Raw genomic sequence first — 27,066 nt, 5'->3', positions numbered from 1 at the left:
GATGGAGCTGAGCATTCATTGGCCTTCCTGATGCCACATGGAGTTCACAGCATATATTTTTGTCTTTGTGCCTTAGGAAAGAAGTATCTGTCACTACCTAGGATTGAACTTTCAACCTTCACCATCAATCTTCACCAAAAGGCGACCATACCACTCTTTCACATGCTTCAATAACCTTATTTTATTACATTATTTTATTAATTGTTTCTTGGTGTTTAGTTCTGGCTTCAGCACAATGATGAAACATTTTGGAAAGAAGATGCATCCCAATAACCCAGCGCTGGAGGACAAGATGGAGAAGATCTCCACAGCCACCATGGCTTTCCCATTGGTACTCAGATAGGTTGGAATAAAGGAGATCCACACACTGCAGAAAACCAACATGCTGAAGGTGATGAACTTGGCTTCATTAAAGCTGTCAGGTAATTTACGGGCAAGAAAAGCCACAATGAAGCTGGCAATAGCTAAGAAGCCCAGATAGCCCAGGACGCAATAAAGCATGAAGGTGGAGCCTTCATTGCATTGCAAAATCATGATTTCTGTAAGGGAATTCATGTCTAACTCAGGGAATGGAGGAGATGTTGTCAGCCACAGAATGCAAAGACCTGCTTGAAAAAAAGAACAAGAAAGAACAATGGAAAGAGCCAATCTTTTCCCCACCCATTTTCTCATTGAAGAACCTGGCTTAGTAGCCATGAAAGCTACAACCACGGTAATAGTTTTAGCTAACACACAAGAAACAGCAACTGAGAAGATGATGCTGAATGCCAGTTGACGTAGAAGGCAGGTTACTTTCCCTGGCTGACCAAGGAATAACAAGGAAGAGAGAAAGCAGAGCAGAAGGGCGATAAGGAGGGTGTAAGTGAGGTCCCGGTTGTTGGCCTTGACAATGGGGGTATCTCTACGCTTAAGGAAAATTCCAAGCACACTGATTGTCATGAAGGAAAAGGAAACAGCAGCTGAGGCCAGACTGATCCCTAAAGGTTCTTCAAAGGACAGAAAATGCATTGTTTTGTTAAGGCATCGATCTTGCATTTCGCTTGGATACTGATCCTCAGGACATTTGAAACAATCTTCTGTATCTGGATAAAAAAATCAAAAAGGAAGTCATTTACTGACATAAAAAATGTTATAAGAGAAGAGATTGTATGTATGAATGCTAGGATTCTGCAAGTTGGCATAATATTCTCAAATTTGACAAATTATTATTAACTGAGATTTATAGAGATTATGCTTGTTCCTTGTTTACAGGTTGGGAAACCTCATCTTTAGAAAAAAAATAGATACACACTGTCAACTCGCAAAACATCCATGGCCTGCTCTCAAGTTGCCATAGGCAAGGGGAATGGGAAAACAGCGAAGCAGCACAGCAACCAAAAGAAAGCAGATTCCAGACATATCTCTCTCAAGGCTGTCTCCCAGGGTTACCCACAGCAGCTGGAGGGGAGTGATCTCTACAACCCACGAAATTGCTCCGTTGGTGAATGTGACTGATGATACACCCTGGGGAACGCGGGAAAACAGGGTCAAGATTGGGTCATAAATTATGTGGGATCAGAATTGGCTTTACTTGGAACGTGCCGACATGAAGCTTCTAATAAATAACTGGATTTCTTTTGAAGCTTGGCTCCAGGCTCATGATTAAATTAGGGCATCCATCAGAACCCTGACACATACATCTGAACAAATTGTAACTTGTTTGACAAAACATTTTTTTTGCAGCCAGTGTCTCCAAAAATTGAAGGACTTCATAACTGACCTATCTTGTTTGAAATCTTCCCCCATGGACATGGAACACAATCATAGCAGCAAAAAATGTTCTCTTCAGATTTTCTCTTCCAATATCCAGAGTGACAGTATTGATTGCACAGAGAAACTGGAAGAACCTGTTGATAACATGAAAAACAAATGCAGCGGTAATTTGTAAATCGTTAAGCTTTTTCTTCAGCTGACAATACAGCAAATTAGTCATCCTATAAAAAAATTTGTTACAATGTATGGTTGTGAAAGTTGGAAGGCTGAGCGCCAAAGAATTGAGGCCTTTGAACTATGGTGCTGGAGAAGACTCCTGCAAATCCCTTGGACTGCAAGGTGATCAAACCGGTCAGTCCTAGAGGAGATCAACCCTGACTGCTCTTTAGAAGACCAGATCCTGAAGATGAAACTCAAATACTTTGGCTACCTGACGGGATGGGAGGACTCACTGAAGAAGAGCCTAATGCTGGGAAAGATTGAGGGCAAAAAAGGAAGGGGACGACAGAGAATGAGGTGGCTGGATGGAGTCACTGAAGCAGTTGGCGTGAGGTTAAATCATCTCCGGGGGATGGTAGAGGACAGGAAGGCCTGGAGGAAAGTTGTCCATGGGGTCGCGATGGGTCAGACACGACTTCACAACTAACAACAACAAAAGAAGAATTGTGGCCAGCAGAGATTGGTTGGAGACATTTTAATTGAAATCTTTTCCTTTCAAGATTACCCATACCTGGTTAAAACCTTTGTGCCATTCAATCATATCTTCATTAATAATTAATTCATTTTCCTCTGGAGCATTGGGATCTAATCTTCCAACTTTCACTCTCTGAATGGAATTGTTTGAAAAAGTGTTCACGTTGACAATGTCAAATCCTCCTGCAATTTCCATCTTTTCATTAAAAGACACTGTTTCTCCTGCTGAGTTGTTGAAAGAAATGCTCTGAAGAAATGGGTGCAGCTACTTGAGAAAAAAAAAGAAGAAACAGAGGAAGTTTAAAAAAAAGAGGGATAAAACATTCTATGAGACATTTCCCCCTTCTTTCCAAATTTCTTTATGCAGCTTGATATGATAAATGCCAAGAATTATCATGGAGATAATTATTATATACAGTAATGAGCACGATGCTTTCCATTTTCATGGATAGAAAAAAAATGTATTACTGTGAATAGTATTTCACATATTTTTCTTGGGTAGAAAGTTGAATGTAACCCATTGGTAGTGTTATGACCTACAAGTAGTTATTACCAGACATAATCAGTCCTAAACAAACATATTTTATTAGAACAGCTGAGAATTACTTCATTCTCAGCTTAGTCCAAATTAAGTCCAAAACAAATCCTTCATAAACAGTCGTTCAGCCTTATCACAAACCTTTGTCTTCTTTGGGACTCTGCCAAAGGCTTTTCTTGACAAAACCCCATGACACAGACAAGAAACAAATGTAGCAATGTTGCTTTCCTACAAAGATCCCAAGAGCCATTGCTGCTCTTTTAAGCCTTCTGGGAGGGGCCAATCATCTCTTGGCCTTACTCCCAAGTTGTCCCTTTTGCTTTAGCTGCTCTTGCCTTCTGGCAGCTCTTCTCATGCGTGCACTAAGAACAGTTTCCTCCTGTTCCTCTGCCTCTCTGCTATCCACCTCTGAAGGCTCCAGAGGCCACACATCACTCCCAAATGGCCCTAGCCCCATCTCTGTCTCGGACACAGAACCCTTGGTCCGGGCCTTCCCCTGACTCCAGGACTGGCCCATAGTCCTCCCCAGCCTCCTCACTATCTGACTCCGCTGCCAGGTCCGCAGGCTGCTGGTGAACCACAAGTAGGATTAACCAAAGTGCAGAAGAACAGTATTTTCCATATGTGTTTATCATATATTGATTGATTTAATCATAGCTATTTGAATATTATTATTATTATTATTATTATTATTATTATTATTATTATTATTATTATTATTATTATTATTATTATTATTTTATTTATTTAATTTGTATACCGCCCTTCTCCAACAGGGAGGTGAACAGCCATGGTAAAAATACAACAGATAAAATTTAAAAACAATTTAAAAAACATTAAATACTTTTGGCCGTCAATTTAAAATAACCCAATTAAAACCAATTATAAATTTTAAACTGTAAGGATGGGGTCAAGCCAGCCCGGCTAGATGGAATAGATGTGTTTTCAGGGCCCGACAAAAAATCTGGAGGTCTGGTATCGTGCATATCTCTGGGTGTAGGTTGTTCCAGAGGGCTGGTGCCACCACAGAGAAGGCTCTCCCCCTGGGGGTCGCCAGCCGACATTGTCTGGCCGACGGCACCCTGAGGAGGCCCTCTCTGTGTGAGCGAACTGGCCAGTGGGAGGCTATTGGCGGCAGAAGGCGGTCTTGTAAATACCCCGGCCCTAAGCCATGGAGCGCTTTAAAGGTGGTCACCAACACCTTGAAGCGCACCTGGAAGACCACAGGAAGCCAGTGCAGCTCACGCAGGAGAGGTGTCACATGGGAGCGCCCCATCACTCCCATAATCCCCCGCACGGCTGCATTCTGGACCAACTGGAGCCTCTGGGTGCACCCCAAGGGGAGCCCCATGTAGAGAGCATTGCAGTAGTCCAGGCGGGAAGTGACGAGTGCCTGAGTGACCGTGCATAGGGGCGCAACTGGTGTATCAGGCGGACATGATAAAAAGTCCCCCTGGCCACGGCCGTCATATGCTCTGGTATATATTGTGTCTGTAAATAAGACTAAGCTCATTTTAATAGAATAACAGAATTACAACGTTGGAAGTGATCTTGGACGTCAACCCCTGTACATGTAGAAGATCCTATACCATTCCAGACAAGGGGCTGTTCAGTCTCTTTTTATAAGCTTCTAGTGATGGAGCACTCATAACATTTGAAGGCAAACTGGTACACTGGTTAATTGTTGAATTTTCACTTTGGTTCTAGATTGCTTCTCTCCTTGATTCGTTTCCATCCATTGTTTCTTGTCCTGCCTTCAGGTGCATTGGAAAATAGGCTGACACCCCCTCCCCTTCTTCTTTATGGCAGCCCCTCAAACACTGGAACACTGCTATTATATCACCCCTAGTCCTTCTTTTCACTAGACTAGACAAACCACATTATTAATATGTTTTAGACTCCACCACTGGATGCAGTATTCTAAAAGTGGTCATAGTAAGGCTTTATAAAGCAATACTAATACTTTGTGATCTTGATTCTATTCATCTGTTAATGCAACCTAGGACTGCATTGGCTTTTCAGGCTGCTGTTGCACACTGCTGTCTCATATTTAAATGATTGCCTACTAGGACTTCAAGATCCCTTTCACAATTAATGATATTGAGCCATATAGCTGACATATAGCTATATATTTGATTTTCTTCTCCCTTGCTTAAGTGTAAATCTTACTTTTCTCTCCACTGAATTCCATTTTGTTAGATAGGGCCCAATGTACAAGCCTATCAAGATGCATTTGAATCTTTAACTAGTGAACAAATTTGGCTAGTGTGCAAATTTGATGAGTTCCCTTTCTATTTCCTCATCTAAATTATTTATGAAGAGGTTGAAGAGTACTGAGCTTAAACAGAACTTTGCAGTACTCGCTGCTTCCTTCCTTCCATCTAGATGCAGTTCAGTTGAGGACTACACATTGAGCATGATTTGCCAGCCAGTTACAAATCCATCTGGTGGTAATGCTGTCTATCCCATTTTATCTTTAGCTTACCAAGAAGTTAGTTGTGATTTACTAATCATTTAGGAAAAAATGATTTACTAAAAAAACCATTTCCTAGTAAACCTTTTCAGAGTTTTTGGACAACTTTACCTTAAAAGGTGGTAGATCTGTAAGTTCTTGGATTTTATCCACCAATATTTTACTCTGACTGGATTCTTTTGATAGTAAGGCTTGCAAAGAATGAGCCACAGCATAGATACCATTATAAATGCTATAGCTATGACCTGTCATTTGCATTTCAAAGAGAGGTCCAGGAAGACTGTGGAGATTCTCCTCCCCAGTACATTTTTCCATGTCCATTGCTGGTATTTCTGAATTAGACAAGAAACAGTCAAAGGCTTGTTCCCAAAAATCCTTTAGAAATCCATCTCTTTGTCTCCACAAAGGTTTTATGGACTTCAGAAATTCTTTGAAGGCTAGAACTTCACCTGAATGTATCTGAAAAGAAATGGCCCCATCAAACAATTGGAGATTCCACATCTTTAGACTTCCTATGAGTATGAAGTCAACTTGACTTGTTGTGACCCATACCTTTCTAAGGGATGCATTTAATTTATCTTCAGGATCGCTTAGAAATATGGGTGATATGAGCCAGAGAAGTGTATAAGACTCTCCATAGAGAATAAATACATTTGCTTTAATGTCTGTGAGATGTATATACAAACTTTTCATCTTATCACTAAATGTATGAATGTCATCCAATGGAAGCAGCAGAGGGATTCTTTCTATGAAGGCTGGACATATTCCATGCTGGGAAAGCATCACCTGTAGCTTCTTCAAAAAGTGTTCTCCACTCTCATTTTCCACAGCAAAGAGCCCAACCCATTTCCATCCAAAATGTTGAAGCAATCGGATAATCCCAATGTATACAGGACCCTCATCTGGGGCCATAAAATAAAAAGAAGATAACCTACTGATACGAAATTCTTTTGGGGGAAAGGATCCATATGGCAACTAAAAGAAAAGGAAAGAATATTCGTCAGAGGATTTGGATAATGTGTTCTGTTTTGTTTTGTCTCTTCCTCTTCATGAATTAGTTTAAAACCTAGTCAAATTTATTTGTTTATTTGTTGTTGTGGTTGTTTTAGGTTTTTTTATTTTTATTTTTTATCAAAATATCAAATCAATGTGTGAACAGTGTGGCATCATACATTCTAATACAAATAAAATTAATCAAGTTAATCATAATCCTTACATTCAATTGCTTATATATTTCTAATAATAATACATACTTATATTAAGTTATAGTCTATCATTGTTCAATTATTCCACATTTTCTCTTGTTATTACTTTATGATATAAAAATGTATATAATTATATTCCCCCTTTTCTTATTTCTATCACTTATTCTAGCTTTTAATCATATCACCGTTTCTTAAGAGACTTTTCCTTTCTTTCTTATCTAATTTCTAGTCACCTACTTAAAAAAAGAAAAAGGAGGAGAGAGAGACAGAAAAGGAAAAACAACTCGGAACAACAACAGAAAAGAAAAATCATCCATCTATCATCTCTTGCCCACTTCAATTCTTTAATTGCTGTGCTTTAAAATAAGAAAATAAGAAAAAAGAAGAGTGGATAAAAACAACAATATAAAAATAAAAAAAGAAATCATCTATCCATCATCCCTTGCCCGCTTCAATACTTTAATTGCTATTCTTTTTTTTTTTGACTTGCCTCCCAAATTCCTCTCTTAAATCTTTACCTGCTTCTTGGATGTTTAACCTAGGTGTTTGTTTGTTTATTATTTCATATGTCATGTTTCTAGACTGCCATATATTTTATCATTTATAAAAGAATTCCAATAAAACATTGTGAGAATTGTGAGAATGCAGTTGAATTTCAGCGGCTGTCATTGTTTGTTCTAATTGGAACATGATCAAATACCAGCAGGTTTAAATCCACCTTCACCAGTGCAAGCTAATATTTTATTTTTAATCTCTTGTTAAGTGTGCAATCAGATTTGCTTCCAATTGTGTTTTTGTGGTGATAATCACATGAGATTGTATACTTAAGAAGGCTCTTATTTTTTTTTAACTAATTAAGAAGAATAAAAATTCCCTCATCCCTTTGACCCACCTGTGGAATTTTGTAGAATGCTACAATTTCTGCCATATGGGATGAAGTATCTGATCCAAGTCCTCCAATTATGGCCATGAGATTTTTCTGAAGCCCACATCTGTAGTTGGGCAGAAATCTATCTGATTTGAAAAGTAAATCGAGAGTGGTCCGATAAGTCAGCCTTGCATCATTGTAGCTGTCATAGATATGGAACCCAAGACTAATATTGGGTAAGATTTCTGGATTCTCGTTGAGTTCCTTGACAGCAAAGACCAAAGAAAGGACATGTTGATAGAATTTTGTGATCAGACTGCAAATAAAAAAGTCTTTTAGAAAATAATTTTGCAGTGAATAAATTATTTATTTATTTATTTATTTATTTGTTTGTTTAAATTTCTATACCGCCCTTCTCCAAATAGGACTCAGGGCGGTGCACAGCCTAAGTAAAAACAAAGCATACAAAATTTAAAAAACAGTATTAAAATAATTAGATATTCTGGCCGTAAATTAAAACAACCCAATTTAAAATCAATTTAAAATTTAGCTCAAGCCAGCCCAGCTAGTTGAAATAAATAAGTTTTCAGGGCCCGACGAAAAATCCGGAGGTCTGTTATTATACGTAACTCTGGGGGAAGGTTATTCCAGAGGGTGGGCGCCGTCACAGAGAAGGCTCTCCCCCTGGGGGTCGCCAGCCGACATTGTCTGGCGGACGGCACCCTGAGGAGGCCCACTCTGTGCGAATTAGTGGATCATCAAGAATAGCCATTTGTACCTGTGATTGGAATTAATTTAAATCAAGTTAAATTCCTTTTATATTGCTTCAAAATACCGTGGTTCAAATTTTCTTGTGCATTATACACTGTATTATGGAAGTCATTCATTAAAAAGTACGCTACTTAATATTTTTAGGATTTCTATTAATGACCAATGAGAAAGATTGTGTGCCCTGTTTCATATAGAGGAAACTAAACTGATTCCACTTCTTTATTTTACCATTCTTTTAGCCATTTTTTCCCGTCCATTTCCTTCTTTGGAAATCTGGTAATTGGGAAGAACGTTTTTCCCATTTTATACTTCTTTTATATAATAGGAAGCTGCTATTCTTGAACATTTTCTTCTTATATTATGAATTCCCACATTCATGTATTTACAGTAGTGGCCAAAATTGTGGAAACCTTTTGGGAAAAGTGTATTTTTGAGGTTCAATGTCTAATAACGCCACTTTTTTTTCTTTTAGAGTTTCAAGATAATCATATTCCACTGCTGGAATGGTCTGGGAATAGCCCAGACCTTCACCCAATTGAAAATCTATGGAACCGACTCAAGAAACTTGTTAGTCAGAAGCGACCCAGCAATAAAACCCAGTTAATAGAATCACTCATTCAATCTTGGTTTCACCTTATAACAGCTGCAGAACTAAAAGATTTGGTTCACTTCTTTGGAAGATGTTGTAAGGCCATAATTCATGCTAAAGTTTACCCAACTAAATATTAACTGACATGGTGATAATTTTTGGGTATCTCGTTTTTTCTATGGTGATCATTTTTGTATATCTCTTTTTTTCTACGTGTTTCACTTTTCTTCTTTATACTGTAACTGATACTCTAATAGCAAATCCTTCATAAAAGTTCTTGCATTACATTCTTGATTAAATTATCTTTCCATTGATATATAATTTTATGGTACTACTCCAAAAAAAAGTGGTGTTATTAGCTAGTTTTAGAAAATACACTTTTCTCAAAAGGTTTCCACAATTTTTGCCACTACTGTACATTCTAGGTATTGTGGAACCTGTGGTGCTCTCTGAGCATTTTTGTTTCCTTTCAGATATTTTGCCAAGTAAGAAGGTAACATATTCAGTGGTTTGAAATGCTCTTCAGGACACTAAAGATATTATCTAATCAAGTAACAAAATAGCTGCAAAAAACAACAGAGCACCAAGAACAGTACAGTTGAATCTGAGCTACAAATGTTCTCTACTATTAATAATTTAGGTATCCCTTGATCATCCAAATTCATGTTTGCATCACTTTTTTCCCCCAAAATAGAATAAATATTTCAAAATAGAATAAATATTCTCTCATTAGTTCAGAGAGGTGGGGATTTGAAATCTCAAAAATTCAATAAATGCTTGGTCTATATTATAACTTCAGCTGCCTTCTTTAAGACCCTTGTAAGTCAAAGAATCTGATGTGGACATTGAGAAAAGTTTAGCATAAACAGGTAGTCATTTCAGGGAACAATGTGTAGGACCTGCTTACTTTGAAATTCCATGCAGTTCCTGAAATGGATGTCGTCGGAATAAATGTTCATTGAAGGGATAGAGGTTTTGTGAAACCACCCCTCCAATAATGACGTCACCTGGTTGGTACCATTCATGTAGAATAGGAAAAGGGTCGACCTCTGGACACTTGAGTGTATTCACCTTGATCACTGGGAACACCAGGAAGAATAATACATCAACAGCCCAAAAATCTTCTAAAAGAGGTCTCCAGCATATCAACCCACACCAATGGATCTGATTTAACATACTAGATTTTCCCAACACACTTCCTAAGAGAAATCTTAAATCTAAATCTAATCTTAAAATTCCATGGACATACAGATATCTGTTGGGGTAATGACTGAGATTTCTACAACCCAAATCTGAAATTGGTCTGATCAATTCTGATGTTGGAGTAAAGGAACCCAATAGTCCTGTTAACTCTTCCCCCTTCCCACCACCCCAAGTTCTTCATGGGGACCATGATTAGTTTATAACCTCTTCCATCCATGCTTTCTAATTTTCACTGCTTTCTGGAAAATCTCTGGAGCTTTAAGCAGGTAAACTCATTACAGTAATTTGGACTCTTCAAGGGAAAGTTAATTATCTACTAAACATTTTCCCTGGTTTTAGAAATATTAGTAGAAAATGTCTACTAAATATTTCCTCTATAACTGGCTTAAAAACAAAACAAAACAAAAAATTGAATTGCCCATCCAAGAAATTGCTTCCTCCTCTTTTGGAAATAAAAGTAAATTTTATTTTACGCACCCACACACTTATACACACACACACACACACACACACACACACAAGTATTTGCTCTTTTGATGTCGGATAATGGTAGATTAATCTGTATGTCATACACACCCACACACACAGAGAGAGATATATATATAGATGATATAGATATAGATGATATAGATATAGACAGATAGATATATTGGTGGGATTCAGCCAGTTCACACAGGTTCGGTAGAACTGGTAGCTAACTTTTTGTGCAGTTCGGCAAACCAGCTTAATAGCGTGCCTCGCCATGTCTCGCCATGCCATGCCTCACCCGTCCCCTCCCAGCCACTCCTCACCTCACCGCCCACCTGCTCACCTGGCCACCCTGCCGCTTACCCACCTGGGCAGCAGGGTGAGTAACTGGGCATGGCAAGAGTAGCTAGGAGGGGAGGGGTGAGGCAGGGCTGGGCATGGCGAGGAGAGGCTGGGTGAGGTGAGGTGTCCCTCAATGTGAGTGATGTCAAGTTGGCCACGCCCACCCAGTCACATGACCACCAAGCCACATCTACGCAGCTGGTCATTAGTGCAGAGAACTGGTTGTTAAATTAGCTGTTCCCCCCCCTCCCTGTATGTATGTATGTATGTATGTACGTACGTGGAAGAAAACCTGAATAACCAAAAACCTACACACACACACACACACACACACACACACGTGTGTGTGTGTGTGTGTGTGTGTTTTCTTTTCTTTTCGTAGGTCTTTATGTGTATTTCTCTTTAGCCAGGTTCTTCCTATGTAAACCAAGATTTTTCTGCAGCCCTAGTTCCCTTGGGGAACTAAATCCCTAAATCCCTTGGGATTTCACTGAACTAGGGCTGCAGAAAAATCTTGGTTTACGTAGGAAGAACCTAGCTAAAGAGAAATACATACATATATACATATACATATACATATACATATACATATACATACGTACATACATACATACGTATATATGTATATATGTATATATGTAAGAAGTAAGAAAATTGATATATATATATATATATATATATATATATATATATATATATATATATATATAGTTTGTGTATATACATGTATGTATATATTGTGCATATATGTATGTGTGTTTTTGTGTGTGTGTTGTGGGGAGAGAGAGAGAAAGAGAGAGAGAGAGAGATTATAACCATCATCTTGATCCTTTTCACTGCTGTGTAATGGAAAATGTGAATTGGAGAATGAGGGAAAGAGATGCTGCTTACGAAAGGATCAGATAAGAGAGCCAGAAGCCCCCAGTGGCTTAATGGCAGGGGTGGAATGTAAAATTTGTTACTACCAGTTCTGTGGGTGTGGCTTGGTGGGGGGGGGAGTAATATGACTGGGTGGGTGTGGCCAACCTTCTTTTTTTAAAAAAAAACTTTTCAAAGCATTTTTTCTAATGCTTTGAAAAGCCTCTGCTGATCAGAGGCTGGGATCGTCAGAGAGGCTTTTTAAAAAATGCCTCTTTACCGATCAGGCAACTCAGCTGGGATCGTCAGAGACTTTTCAAAGCATTTTTTTTACCACCTCTTCGGCCAAGAGGTTGCAGAAAAAAATGCTTTGAAAAGCCTCTGATGATCCCAGTTGAGCCACACGATCATAAGAGGCTTTTTTTTTTACTTTTAAAAGCATTTTTTCATCAGAAGAGGTTGTAGAAAAAATGCTTTTAAAAGTTAAAAAAAAAGCTTCTGATGATCGTGCGGTTCAGCTGGGCATGGTGGGGGGGTGCGCAGGGATTTTTGCTACTGGTTCTCTGAACCACCCGCTGCCATCGCTACCAGATCAAGTGATCCGGTCCAAACCGGGAGCATTTCACCCCTGCTTAATGGTCAGAGAAAAAAAAAACTGAGAAAAGACCCACCCTAATGAATCAAACAGTTAAAAGTGGCAGTGGGAAATTCAGACCTTTGAGCATATAAGGTTTTGCTAATGTAGCCTTATAATAAAGTAAAATTAGTTCATCTACTTGTTGGTTTACTTGGGAGGGCTGAGAGCTGATGCCTTTAAGTTCCACCAGGATTCAGTGAAGCTGGGATATTTTCTTTCATCTTTGCTCATATAGGTCCACTTGTGTCTGAGAGTGAAATATCTCCAACCAATTGGAGTGATATACAGTGATATATAAAGTGATATACAAAATCAAGAGTCTTGTACAGGTATTCTTCAAATTGAGGCAACGAATTATAATATTTCCCAGGCCTGCTGTATATCATCCCTATCCATTAATTCACTTTTCAGTTCAATTCTGGAAACTGTTGATCAAAAACAAAACAAAACAAAAAAATCACAAAGATAGATTGGCAGCAAAGTGATGAACACATCTATCATGAGCTGAAGGGTGTTTTCAGTAGAAATTCTGTGGGAATAGACACAATATTTGTCAGGGTAATTTACAGCTGACCAGCCAATGTAAGGCTAATGCAATTGTAAAGCCAATGAAATGTAAGGCTGATGCAATGAGAATGAATCAGCATTGGTATAGCCAGTTTAAGACTCTGAAGGGGTCCACACAATTTACCCCTTTAAAAGGTGTTTATAAATTTCAGCTAGGGTGTATTCTCTCTTTTTGTGTCCAGTATTCATTACTGAGTTCTCCGTGTAGAGTTAAGAAGAAGATTGATTGCTTGTAAGGTATTTGCAACCACGTATATTTCTGTATATATCTTGTATATAAACCACTGTTAAATGTCTAAGTCTCTGTGTGCTGTGTTTTGCTCCTGGGTTGTCTCGTAATAGTAGTCACACTGCAAACTCTCTGACAGTATTATCTTGGTTCTTAGAGTTCCCATTACAGATGTGCAAATCAGTTCTATACAATCAGTCTATTTTATAGATGAAGATCATTAATTTGTTTTGATTTGATTATCTAAACGGATTTAGGAGATCGGGTTGATTTGCCATTCTGCCTTTCATTTTAACAGTCAATCTAATATAGACACCCGATTGGGGGGGGGGGTCAACTTTCCAGATTAGAGATAAGCAAAGTTAGCATTTTGTAATGTATATGAAATGAGTTATAGCAGCTGCAGGGAGCGCTGATAGCAGTCAGGGTCAACCGTTCCGGCATACCAGATAGATGGGACCATTTGAAGAAGCACCCCACATGACACCTTGGGGAGATGTGGATTGGACATTCAATTTAGGTCAGAGGTGGGTCTCAGCAGGTTCTGACCAGTTCTGGAGAACCGGTAGCAGAAATTTTGAGTAGTTCGGAGAACTGGTAAATACCACCTCTGACTGGCCCCACCCCCATATATTTCCTACCTCCTGAGTCCCAGCTGATTGGGAGGAAATGGGGATTTTGCAGTAACTTTCCCCTGGATTGGAATGGGAATGGAGATTTTACAGTATTCTTCCCCTGCCATGCCCACCAAGCCACATCCACTAAGCCACACCCACAGAACCGGTAGTAAAAAATTTTTGAAACCCACCGCTGACTTGGGTTCTTGGGAGGAGGGATTTGGGGATACTTTCAATGTGTAATTTTCGCTCCTATTGCCTCAGACTTTGCTTTCCTTTCATTGCATTCAGTTCATACTCAATAAAAGTACCTTTCTCTACAAACATGGAGTTGGGGTTTTTCTTTCTTGAGTTTTGAACAGAGGCACACCTGACAGCAGGTAATTTTCAAGCATGGAAATCCACAATGAATCTTCCAATGGCTAGGAAGCCCTTGTAGCCTAGGACAAGATAAAACTTTGTTGAAGATCCTTCATTACAATGCCTGATGGTTTCTCCAATAATGAAGTTCATATTTAAATTGGGGAAAGAGGGAGAGTTAGCCAACCACATCAGACAGATGTCTATTTGAATGACAGAGCAGGAAAAGACAAAGGAAAGTGGCATCGGTTGAAAATGTATTCTTGGTTCATGAATTTTAAGATTACCTTCCACTCCACTTCCAGTTGGAGTAAGAACTATAATTTTGATTTATGTTTTGTCTCCAGAGATATGCACAGTAGACCATTGCATTGTAACAAAAAAGCACTAACGAATTTCCCGTGAAGACAGCACAGGTATGAGTTGTGCAGATCCCAATTGTAAAATCGACCCCTAAGCCTTGATGGATTTTTCAAAAAGCCAAATGGAAAGTTTTCATGCTGAACTTGACCATGTCATCCAATAGACCCCCCCACACACACACACACAGAGGAAAATGACAATTGGTTGTGGGATTGCTACTTTCCATAGCTAAGAAGCATATTCCAAGGGGCTATAGAAAAATATACATCCGAGGCTGGAGGCAAGAATGCACAGAGTTACACAATCAATATACTAAAGGCAGGACAAGAAACAATGGATGGAAACAGTGATGGGTTCCTCCCGGTTCAGCCCGGTTCTGCCCCCCGCCCCCCCACCCCCCACCCCCCGCATTATTCTTACCTTTTATTTGGTCCCACCCCCAATCTATTGCTGCCTCCTGAGTCCCAGCTGATGGCTAGAGGGAAAAAAAAACTGTTTAAACTCTTATCGCGGGGCTTCAAAGGGCCGCCCTACAGCTGATCAGTGTTAAAAGAAAACAAATGAGTAGACCAGTGCCTGCAAAAATACATGAGTAGAACAGTGCCTGCAAAAATACATGAGTAGATCAGTGCCTGCAAAAATAAATGGGTAGACCAGTGCCTGCAAAAATACATGAGTAGACTGGTACAGCTCTGCAAGCAGTTAAAAGCCTGATAGACCAGTACCTCTGCTAAATCCTAAATAATTGTCACATGACCATCAAGCCACACCCACAAAATAAGCCACACCCACAGAATCAGTAGTAAAAAATTTTAGAACCCACCCCTGGATGGAAACTAATCAAGGACAGAAGCAACCTGGAATTAAGGACACATTTCCTAACAGTAAGGACAAATAACCAGTGCAACAGCTTGCCTTCAGAAGTGGTAGGTATTTCATCACTAGAAGTTTTTAAGAAAAAAACTGGATGGTCACATGCCTGAAATAAGAAATTCTCCTGCCTGAGCAGGGGGTTGAACTAAAAGACCTCCAAGGTCCCGTCCAGCTCTATTCTAATTGAGTGCAATTGGAGGCTGAGCCTTGCGGTCCTGTATCACTAAATAATATTCACACAAAAGCAGTGGACACCGAGCTTAGCTGTACTATGAGGCTCATATCAGGAACTATGAAATCGATGCCTTCCAAATGGCTAGTACTATCTAACATGCCAGCCACACACCTTAGAAGACAAACAGCTTTAAAAAGGGAATGGAAAAAATGTGAGGCAAACCTGATTATCACCCATACATGAGGATTATCATGATGGAATATTCAGACTCATATCTTGTAATCCACCGTGGAAACATGGGCAGCAATTAATTTCTGATTAATAAATATGAATGGATAGACTTTGATATTGAGACAGTACAGTGCCAGGAATAGGCAATTTCAGACCAGATCTGTTTGATTTAGTATCTGATACAGTGCAATACCCTTCCAGCTTTGATCTTCGAAGGGAAAACTAGACAGCATTCAATCAGATCCAAACCAACAAAGGCAGGTGCCAATATTGGAAAATTGATTGATAATACTAAATGTGACTGTGAGAATGTCCTGCAAGATTTACATCATATTGGGATGAAATGCCCCACAGAAGGTTCCCTGGTTCCTTGCAAGAACTACATCATCTTAAGGATGCTGCTGTCCAATGGCTAAATGATCTAGATATCTGGCCATAGGCTTAGCTACTTTAATAACTGCTGAAACAGAATATTTTTTTTTCATAATTTTATTTATCAACCGCAAAGAAATGCACAGGGGAAAAATTGCACTTTCCATTGTCTTTTCCTGCTCTATCATTCAAATAGGCATCTGTCTGATACAGTTGGCTAACACTCCATCTTTCCCCAATTTAGATATGAACTTGTTTATTGGAGAAACCATTGGGCATTGTAATGAAGGATCTTCAACAAAGGTTTATCTTGTCCTAGGCTACATGGGCTTCTTAGCCATTGGAAGATTCGTTGTGGCTTTCCTTGCTTGAAAATTACCTGCCGTTTTCAATGAAGCCAAATTTTTCACTTTCAGCATGCTAGTGTTTTACAGTGCTTGCAATAAAGTACCATGACATAATATTATATACAAAGGAAAATATTATTTACAAATCCAGTATGTATACTGGATGCATGTATGCATGTATGTATGCATGTATGTACAGAATAATATAAAAATACAAAGTACAATATCAACTCTTAACCCACTAAGTGTCCAATGCTATTTCTCCAGGTGTTTTCAAAACAGGTTCAGTCTCAGTCCTGCATGACATTATCTAAAAGAAAGATGTCGACTGGCTACATAAAAAAAATTGTCAGGTTGCCTATTGTTCAATGATAATTATGTCCCTTATGAATTACTGAAATCACTGCATTATTCTAGAAGGCCAACACAACAAAGGAACTGTGCAGAAAGGAATAGGAAGTGAGAAACAATCCACATAAATATTTCAAGAGCCACATGGAGGCAGGAAAGGGCTAATGCTGAATCTCTGAGCTTCACTTCCACACATTCTCTATCTCCTGCCTTCTCGGCCAGAACGTCTCTTTCAATGATAGATCCAGATATTTTCTCCCCAAGCAGAGAGTCATGAAGTTACTTCTTCTGGTATTCCTGATGAACAAAGTGGTGACTCTGAGCTGCCCTGCAAGTGATGCTTTCCTTGTTCCACATGAGTGGTACCAGCCTGGTGGCCTTATCTTTGGTGGGATGGTGTCTCACATTGTTTACCACTTTTATGAAATTAAATTTAAGGAGCATCCGTCTTTAAAAGGTTATGGCTTACCACTGTAAGGGTTTTCTTTTCTTTCCACGCAGTTTCTAATCTTAACCAAATCCTCCAAAACTTTCTGAAAACAAATGAAAGTCGTTTGAACATAAATGCTGTGTTTTTGTAATGTTATCTAACCCTGTTTGTCTTTCAAGTGTATTTGGGTGTGGGAGAAGGAATAATTTCCATAATATTATGTTAAAGTCTTTCTTGTAAAATGTATGCAAGAAGTCCTTTGAGGAACGTTTAGTGAAATTAAGGTACTTTTTTAAAAGGTCTACATGATCTATTCATATTCAGATTAGTGTTCTGTGGATAGAAAATAAAAGTGGTAGCTTGAAAAAATCTAATCTATGGTTGTAGTACACATCTGTTGCAAATCATAGAATTATTGTGTAAAAAGTACATTTAAATTCTGCACTAATTATTGAGGGTTTTAGAAAACCTGTAAGCTATCTACTTCAGTAACAGGCAGAAATGCTTCTTCTTTATATAGAAACGTTACAAGAATTGTAGAATCATTTTTCAACTGGGGTATTTAACCTATTTGCAGTGTAATAACCAAATTCTACCAGCACGTCCTTGCCTTGGCCTTTGCTGTGAAAGAGATCAATGAGGACTCCCAGATCTTACCTAACATCACTCTTGGGTTCCACATCTATGATAGTTATCACAATCCAAGGATGACCTATCGCACCACTGTGGACCTGCTTTTCAAATCCCAGGAATTTGTCCCTAACTACAAATGTGATAGCCAGAAGAATCTCATGGCCATCATAGGAGGATTAGGCTCAGATACATCATCTTATATGGCAGAAAGTGTAAATGTCTACAAAATTCCACAGGTAATTTGGGCAGTGGACAAGAGAGAAACTTTGACTTCTAATGAATATTAGATATTAGATGTTTTCCATGCCTTTCTGCAAGACTTCACCGAAGTCCACTTTGGAATCCTTCTGTAATTTGATTCCACAATACAGTGTTTTGGCTCAAGGTAATGCAATTTTAAAAATCAAAATCTTTTATCATGATCACAGATCAGAAGATTAAAATGGAAAATGTGTAATTAGAGAACAACCTTAAACTTGTCTTTTGACCACTATCTGGCAATAGATGGTACCTCTCCTTGCTATGTCTTCATTGGGGTCTGATAAAAATAGTTTACTATAAAACTCAACTGTTTTTTCTGGAATTGTCGGACGATTGGTGCACTTGGGTCTTTTTGGAGATCTCTATAAAAAAAGCAGTAAAGGAGAACATATTGAACTGTTTCCATTTCTCCAGAATCTCATGGATAGCCTTTCATGCTTAAATGCTTTATTCTGGCAGCTACAAAGAAGAGCAGAAGGTAGTTCAATAGTCTAGCTCTAAAGAACATAGAATATCGAACAATAGAGTTGGAAGGAACCTTGAAGGTCTTCTAATCCAAATCCCTGCTTGAGCAGGAGACCATATACCATTTCAGATAAATGATTGTCCAGTTTATTTTTGAAAGTCTTCAGTGATGGAGAACCCACTTGAAGACAAGTTCTTCCATTGGTTGATTTAAGAAATGTGTCCCTAGTTCTAGGTTGCTTCTCTCCTTGGTTGCTTCTAGGTAGCTTCTGTCCAGATTTAGCTACATTCCAGGTGTTCATGAGAACTCTATATCAAGATGCTAATTTTTGTTCATAATCCAGTTGTATTGCATAGGTGAGAAAATATTTTATTTTGAAATTTTATTGCTTATATTGTTCATCTTTCATAATCTATCTATAACTGGGAGAAATTTTCAGTGTTGGGACATCTTTATTCAAATTACATCTGGCAAACAATTATTTTTTCCCTTATTTCCCCCTTGCTTCTCATGAATAATGGCTCTCCCTTTTTTTTTAGTTTAGTTGACTTATGGTTCTTTTGCCCAAGAAGAATTCCAGACTGCTAAGTTATCTTCACTTTATTGCATGGTCCCAAATGAGGACCATCAGTACACTGGAGTTATACAACTTCTTCTTCATTTTGGATGGACGTGGATAGGAGTCTTCAATCTTGATACTAATAAAGGAGAACGTTTCTTCCAGAAACTGCAGTCATTGCTTTCCCAGAGTGGCATCTGCATAGCTTTCTCACAAAATATTCCACAATTAGTTAATTTGGAAAACGTGTCTGAATTACTTCAAGGAAACTCAATTATCTGTAATAAACTGATAGATGACAAAGCAAATGCTTTTCTCGTCTATGGAGAATCATTTACAATTTTGTGGCTCAGAACTGTTGTGTTTCTGTGTGATCTAGAGGATAAAGAGAGCACATACTTTAGAAAGGTTTGGATCCTGATGGACCCAATTGATTTCATACTAACAGCATTTCAAAGAGGTTTTGATCTCCAGATGTTGCACGGGGCTCTTTCCTTTACAGTGCACTCAAGAGACATTCAAGGCTTCAAAGAATTTCTTCAAGTCATCAAACCTTCAACCCACAAAAATGATTTTTTTCAAAATGTTTGGGAGCAATTGTTTGACTGTTCATTTTCAAATGAAGAATCATCCTTAATGTATGATGAAATTTGTAGTGGGGAAGAGAGTTTGGGGAATCAGCCTGCGTCTCTGTTTGAGTTGCAGATGACTGGCCAAAGCTACAGTATCTATAATGCTGTCTACGCAGTGGCACATTCTATGCATGAAGCGGTGAGTTCAAGATCTCAAAAGAGAGAGATTCAAAGGTTTGAATTTCCAGATCTTCAGCCTTGGCAGGTAATGTCTCAAAAGATGCTTTAACTATCTTTTGTTTTAGTGAATAGTCATTCTCCTCTACTGCTGATCATGGCTTGTTTGCTCTGGTCTATACTGGCATATCAATAGAAATATTGAGGCAACATAGCTGATGGTATAAGAGGTGATTCTAAGTTACAGAATACACTTTTCTAAAATGTGGAGATTTCATTTTTCTGATTAGTATTTTGCAATTTAGTGGAGACAGGGTGGTTGGACTGTTAATTTAAAGGCTATGACAATTCTTTTTTTATCAGTAGATGTGCACTATTTTCATGAAATGATGTTAGTTTTTAGACTTAAAGTAAACTACCAGGAAAATTGTTGATCTTAAAATACTTGTCATCATTTACTTGTACAAACAAAGTGAATTCCAAACTTCATTTAATGTGGGTTGACATTTTCTTCTTCTATATTTCAAGTTAGAAAGACATTTTCCCCCCCGTTTCCTGGAAACTGGGAGTAAAATAATGGAAGTTTTAATCCTTCTATCCCTAACAATTTGTTTTCTTTTGGAATCCCTTTTTCTTATCCTTCTTCAAGTAGCTCCACAAATTTCTTCAAGGGATTTATTTTAACAACTCAGCTGGAGAAAGAGTCTTCTTTAAAGACAAAAGGGAAGGTCAAGGTGGTTTTGACATTATCAACATGATCACTTTTCCGAACAGATCTTTTCAGAGAGTTAAAGTTGGGGAGTTACGATCCAATGCTCCAGAAGGAAAAGAACTCATCATTGAGAGGAACACAATCCTTTGGCACCCTGGATTTAACCAAGTAGGTAATCATGATTGTGTAAAACCTGCACATATTGTATCTTGATCCATTATTTATTTATTTATTTTTGAATTTGTATACCGCCCTTCTCCCTAAGGACTCAGGGCGGTGTACAGCCACATAAAAACATAGACTACAAATATTAAAATACCATTAAAAGATATATATAAATTTGGCCACATAATTAAAAACAGTAACAAACCAATTAAAACATTTAAAAAGTGTTAGGCCAGCCCGGCTTGCTGGAAAAAGGAAGTTTTAAGGGCACAGCGGAAGGCACCGAGGTCTTGGATTCTCCTTATCTCTGGGAGCAGCTGATTCCAGAGGGTAGGTGCCCCCCAGTGGTGGGTTCCTTCCGGTTTGGTCCGGTTTGGCAGAGCCAGTAGCGGTGACGATATGACGTCACCGAACCGGTTCTCCCCCCCGCCTTCCCACCCACCCCCCCGCCCTCCCACCCCCCCACCCCCATTATTCTTACCTTTTATTTGGTCCCACCCCCAATCTATTGCTGCCTCCTGAGTCCCAGCTGATGACTAGAGGGAAAAAAACTGTTTAAACTCTTGCTGCGGGGCTTCAAAGGGCCGTCCTACAGCTGAGCAGTGTTAAAAGCAAACAAATGAGTCGGGTCGTAAGTCGAGGACTTGATCGTACGTCGAGGACCTTCCAGAAATGACTCTGACCAGCTAGCCACGCCCACCTAGTCACATGACCTCCAAGCCACACCCACAAAATAAGCCACGCCCACAGAACCGGTAGTAAAAAAATTTAGAACCCACCCCTGGTGCCCCCATAAAGAAGGTTTGTTTGGCTGATGGCACCCCGAGGAGGCCCTCCCAGTGCACAGGTCAATGGGAGGCCGTCGGTAGCAGCAGGTGGTCTCGAAGATAACTAGGTCCTATGCCATGGAGCATAGGATTATGCTCTGTTGCTCTTTGTCTGTTAATCCATATTGAAGATAGTCACTTTCCAAATCTGATTTCTGTTGTTGAAAGGGGGAAAAAAAGGTATGTTGTGTACAAAGGTTCATTTACAACATTGACAAACTGCTATTATGATTTTAACATTGCCATCATGCCAATTTATTTACTTGCTCTGCCCCTCTTCAAGCAGATTCTCTTATACTTCCTTGTAATTTCAAACATCTTTTTAATGCACAGTATAAATCCAAGATGATAACATTCAGGAGCCCATTGGGTAGTAAAAACATATCTGCCTCCAAAAAGGAAAAAAAAAATCAGAAACTGTTTTAAAGATCTCCCTTTTCAAAACCTTTTATGTTTATCACCAGGTTCTTCCACTTTCTTGGTGTAATGACCATTGTTCCCCTGGATATTGGAAGAAAGGAGATGAAGGAAAAAAATTCTGTTGCTATGACTGCGTTCGATGTTTGGAAGGGAAGATTTCAAATCAAATGGGTAGGTTAGACATTCCAAGAAGCTTTCAATAGATATGCTTAAGCAAATTGTAACATGTTACTTTGGGATGCATATGATTATTAGTTTTATGAATACTTCAGGGCAAATATTTATTTCCTTACCTGTGAATCACAATCCATTTGCCCTTGAGGTTTTTGCAGATCATGTTTCCTATATAAACACAAGCTGTACATGCATTGAGCCATAGACTCTATATGATGGATGGATGGATGGGTGGGTGGGTGATGATGGATGGATGATAAATAGATGGATGGATAGATGATAGATAGATGAATGGATGCAGATAGATGATAGATAGATAGATAGATAGATAGATAGATAGATAGATAGATAGATAGATAGATGGGTGGGTGGGTGGGTGGGTGGGTGGGTGGGTGGGTGGGTGGGTGGGTGGATGGATGGATGGATGGATGGATGGATGGATAGATAGATAGATATCATGTCATCCAGTGGTGGGTTTCAAATTTTTTTACTACTGGTTCTGTGGGTGTGGCTTGGTGGGCATGGCATGGCTTGGTGGGCATGGCGTTGAAGGATACTGAAAAATCTCCATTCCCACCCACCCTACTCCAGGGGAAGGATACTGTAAAATCTCTATTTCCTCCCGATCAGCTGGGACTCGGGAGGCAGAGAATAGATGGGGGCGGGGCCAGTCAGAATTTTTACTACCGGTTCTCCGAACTACTCAAAATTTCTGCTACTGGTTCTCTAGATCTGGTCAGAACCTGCTGAAACTCACCTCTGATGTCATCATATAAACTCTATGGCTCAATAATCTATAACTATCTATATCCATATATCTATTTACATCTACATCTACATCCACATCTATATCTACAACATCTACATTTATATCTATCTATCTATCTATCTATCTATCTATCTATCTATCTATCTATCATCTATCATCTCATGTTTATATTGTATGTTTTTATCTGGCTGTACACCGCCCTGAGTCCCTCAGGAGAAGGTGCAGTATATAAATTCGAGGTAAAATAAAAAATAAAATAAATAAAAATATATATCTCTCTCTCTCTCTCCCTCTCTCCCTCTCTCTCTCTCTCTCTCTCATTTTAAACTTATTTGTATTATTTGTTATTTTCTCTAAGACTCAGTAAACTTTTGTTTTATAAACCTGGACTTATGGTTGGTACAAGATCAAGGAGAGAAGCAACCTAGAACTAAGGAGAAATTTCCTAATAGTTAGAACAATTAATCAGTAGAACAACTTTATTTATTTATTTATTTATATGCCGCCCTTCTCCGGAGACTCAGGGCAGCTTACAATGCATTAAGCAATAGCCTTCATACTTTTGTATATTTATAAAAGTCAGTTTATTGCCCCCACAATCCGGGTCCTCATTTTACCTACCTTAGAAAGAATGGAAGGCTGAGTCAACCTTGAGCCTGGTGAGATTTGAACTTGCAGTAATTGCAGGCAGCTGATGTTAATAACAGTGCTTTAGTCTGCTGCGCCACCAGGGCTCCTCACCTTCTTTTAAGAAGAGATTGGACAACCATTTGACTGAAATGGTATAGGGTTACAGGACCAAGCAGGGGTTGGATTAGAAAACCTCCACGGTCCCTTCCAACTCTATTAATTGTTAACTGTCACTTGATCTGCCATTTTCTGGACTTTATCTTCTATGAAAACGTGAAAGTAAGGGAAACAAAAGAAGCTTCAATAGACAAGGGAAGATCTGTATATGGATCAAATATTCATATAAGACAATATTATACCTGTAGAACCTAATTAATACATCAGAATAGAGCTGAAAGGGACCTTGGAGGTCTTCTCATCCAACCCTCTGCTCAAACAGAAGACCCTATACCATTTCAGACAAGTGTCTGTCCAGTCTCTTCTTAAAAACCTCCAGTGATGAAGCCCCCACAACTTCTGATGGCAAGTTGTTCCCCTGGTTAATTGTCACTGTTAGGAAGTTTATCCTAATTCCACATTGCTCCTCTCCTTGATTAGTTTTCATCCATTGTTTTACCATCCATTCATTGTTGTATCCATTCATTTTCATCCTTCCATCTACCTACTAATGTTCTCCTCATAGAATACAGAAGCATCACAAAAGTCAGGACAAAATTCATTAGAACACAGTAATATACTTTCCCCCTATATTAAAAGTTCAATCCTAAAAGAAATCAACCCTGACTGTTCTTTGGAGGGACAGGTACTGAAGCTGAAGCTCAAATACTTTGGCCACCAAATGACAAGACAGGAGTCATTGGAAAGATTGAAGGCAAAAGGAGAAGGGGACTGAAGAGCATGAGATAGTTAGATAAGATCATTGACACACTGGGCATGAGTTTGGGCAGATTCAGGAAGGCCGTGGAGGATGGGGGGGATGGTGTTGTATGATCCATGAGGTAGCAAAGAGTCGGACATGACTTAGCAACTGAACAACAGCAATATCGAAAGTAAATCAATGGGTTGTTTTTTTTTTTTTTTGCTTTGCTCAAAATAAAAATACTGATGTTTCCTAGTTTACTCACTCTTTAGGAAGGAGAAAAGCTAGAGGGTTTAAATGAATTATATTGGAATAAATCTAATAAGTTCTCCATCTGCTTCTGTTATTCAAATTTTACACCCATCATCAGAGTTTTCTTCTCCATTTTTGGAAATTGTCTACATTGTAGTAATTTTCAAAAATGTTAGAACGACTGCATTTTAAGAGTAATTGCACTTTATTTTATGCCAATCTTAAATCAACATAATCATTGTTCAACAACCCCATAATCCTTTGTGGAGTGGAGTTTGGGCAACAGAATGATGCTAGCAGAGTAATTACTGACCGGATGCTATTCCTGACGCCAATGCAGAGATTTGTTCAGCAGATATACTCTCATTGTGCCCAGAGAGAGAAATATCTGCCTCTACCTAGGATCCAACTCAGCCTCCTGATTGTGAAGCGAGAGCTCCACCTCTAGGCCACAGCACCACTCCTTTATGCCAATCTTAAATGATACAATAGAATTAAAACTGCACTTACATAGAAACATGATCAAACTGAGCATGATTGGAAACAACTCAAATAACAGGTGACTCCCACTCTGAAATAAAACTCGGAAATGCATAGATGACAAATTCCTTGACTTTTTTTCCCCCCCCAGATATGGATGACTGTTTTGAATGTTCAGAAGATCACTACCCAAATAAGGAAAAGATAGAATGCATTGTGAAACCAGTGGTCTTTCTAAATATTGAAGAAACCCTAGGAATTGCTTTAACCTCAACAGCTCTTTCTTTCTTCTTCGTCACAATGTGGGTACTTGGGACTTTTATTAAGCACAGGGATACTCCCATTGTCAAAGCCAACAATCGGTCCCTCACCTACACCCTCCTTGTCTCTCTTCTGCTCTGTTTTCTCTCCTCTTTGCTCTTTCTCAGTCAGCCTGGCAAAGTGACCTGCCTTCTCCGACAATCAGCTTTTGGCATCACCTTCTCACTGGCCATTTCTAGTGTCCTGGCTAAAACTATTACTGTGGTTGTGGCTTTCATGGCCACTAAACCAGGTTCTCAGATGAGGAAATGGGTGGGGAAAAGATTGGCATTTTCTATTGTCCTCTCATGTTCTCTGTTACAAGTATGCATTTGTATTCTTTGGTTGTCAACATCTCCCCCATTCCCTGAGTTGGACATGCACTCAGAGCTCCAAGAAATGATTTTACAATGCAATGAGGGGTCAGCTCTCTTCTTCTACTGTGTCTTGGGCTACATGGGTATCTTGGCCATCGCCAGCTTTATTGTGGCTTTTCTTGCCCGTAAATTACCTGACAGCTTTAACGAAGCCAAGTTCATCACCTTCAGCATGTTGGCCTTTTGCAGCGTGTGGATCTCCTTCTTTCCAGCCTATCTGAGCACAAAAGGCAAAGCCATGGTAGCTGTGGAGGTCTTCTCCATCTTGGCCTCCAGTGCTGCTTTACTGGGATGCATATTTTTGCCAAAATGCTACATAATTGTTTTCAGGCCTCAGCTAAACCACAGGGAGCAACTAATAAAGAGGAATTAGTACATCATATATTTTTTCTTGCTATACTGACAAAGAAGAATAAAAAGCCTATTTGCTGTGTAAAGGAAACATATAGAAGTTATTTCTGTGAAAGGAGGATCGACGGCGGCGGCAGCTCTGCGGTGCGGCGGTGGCAATGCGGTGGCTCCCCCGGATTCCTGGCCTCTCCGGGGCTTTCTGAGGCTCCTGGGGACCCTGGAGTATGGTGGGAGCCATGGTGGAAGCGGCGCCGGCGCTGGCAGTGGGCGCGGGGCGGTCGGCGGCCGCTGGACGATGGTGGAGGCAAGGGGGCGGCAGCTGGCTGCTACCGAAGAGGACGCTATGGTGAGAGGCTGCTGGCTTCTATTTTGAAACCCCGGACCTGCTAGGGGGCGGCCTATTTCTGCTGTCCCACTTTGCTGCAGGAATCTGGAGGCCCCATTGGAGACTGGGGCTGTAGACTGGGGGTAAAAAATGCTGGAAGACCTTGAAGATCTGGGGAGTGGGAGAGGTTGGAAGACGGCCGAGGGTTGGCCTTGGGCTGCCTCAGGCCATTTCCCCCCCTCCCCCCCTTTTTTTTGTTGGCCTGTATAGGCCTTATCATGGTCACCACCCCAGCTACTTTCTGCCTTGCAAGCCATCTCCCTTCATTGCTTTCCATGTGTCATCTGTTCCCCGGGTTTACTATTCTGCCTTCTAGACTGGCTCTATTCCACCTATGCCCTTGATGGTGTGGAGAATGGACAATTCTGATATGGATTCTGAGAGA

At 39.5% G+C, this 27,066-nt stretch overlaps 2 protein-coding genes across 2 annotated transcripts; one reads left to right on the top strand and one right to left on the bottom strand.

The window, feature by feature from the left end:
• Positions 1–189: 189 nt before the first annotated feature.
• On the bottom strand, positions 190–10,836 carry LOC139324326 (vomeronasal type-2 receptor 26-like). The gene is made up of 6 exons (XM_070954048.1): positions 10,813–10,836; positions 7,554–7,793; positions 5,568–6,431; positions 2,483–2,710; positions 1,760–1,886; positions 190–1,082 (listed from the first exon to the last, which is right to left on the bottom strand). Exons 1-6 carry the CDS (start codon positions 10,834–10,836, stop codon positions 190–192), a joined length of 2,376 nt encoding a protein of 791 aa, XP_070810149.1.
• Positions 10,835–26,318, top strand: LOC139324325 (vomeronasal type-2 receptor 26-like). The gene is made up of 4 exons (XM_070954047.1): positions 10,835–10,939; positions 17,912–18,181; positions 22,149–22,275; positions 25,420–26,318. The coding sequence occupies exons 1-4, from the start codon at positions 10,835–10,837 to the stop codon at positions 26,316–26,318; spliced, it is 1,401 nt and encodes a 466-aa protein (XP_070810148.1).
• The last annotated feature ends 748 nt before the right edge of the window (positions 26,319–27,066 follow it).

The sequence above is a fragment of the Pituophis catenifer genome, unplaced genomic scaffold, assembly GCF_029215685.1.
Source record: "Pituophis catenifer annectens isolate HBS135680 unplaced genomic scaffold, rPitCat1.0.hap2 SCAF_15, whole genome shotgun sequence".
Taxonomy (NCBI): Eukaryota; Metazoa; Chordata; class Lepidosauria; order Squamata; family Colubridae; genus Pituophis; species Pituophis catenifer.
This window is presented reverse-complemented; position numbering and strand designations above follow the sequence as displayed.

Excerpts from the sequence above, each read along its gene's own strand:
- LOC139324325 (XM_070954047.1), top strand. The coding sequence starts at position 10,835 with ATGTCTCGCCATGCCATGCCTCACCCGTCCCCTCCCAGCCACTCCTCA. Across the intron at positions 10,940-17,911 it reads TTACCCACCTGGGCAGCAGG|CACGTCCTTGCCTTGGCCTT; the intron begins GTGAGTAACTGG and ends AAATTCTACCAG. Across the intron at positions 22,276-25,419 it reads GAAGATTTCAAATCAAATGG|ATATGGATGACTGTTTTGAA; the intron begins GTAGGTTAGACA and ends TTCCCCCCCCAG.
- LOC139324326 (XM_070954048.1), bottom strand. The coding sequence starts at position 10,836 with ATGGCGAGGCACGCTATTAAGCTG. Across the intron at positions 6,432-7,553 it reads CATTCTACAAAATTCCACAG|TTGCCATATGGATCCTTTCC; the intron begins GTGGGTCAAAGG and ends CTTTTCTTTTAG. Across the intron at positions 2,711-5,567 it reads CAGATCTACCACCTTTTAAG|CTGCACCCATTTCTTCAGAG; the intron begins GTAAAGTTGTCC and ends TTTCTCAAGTAG.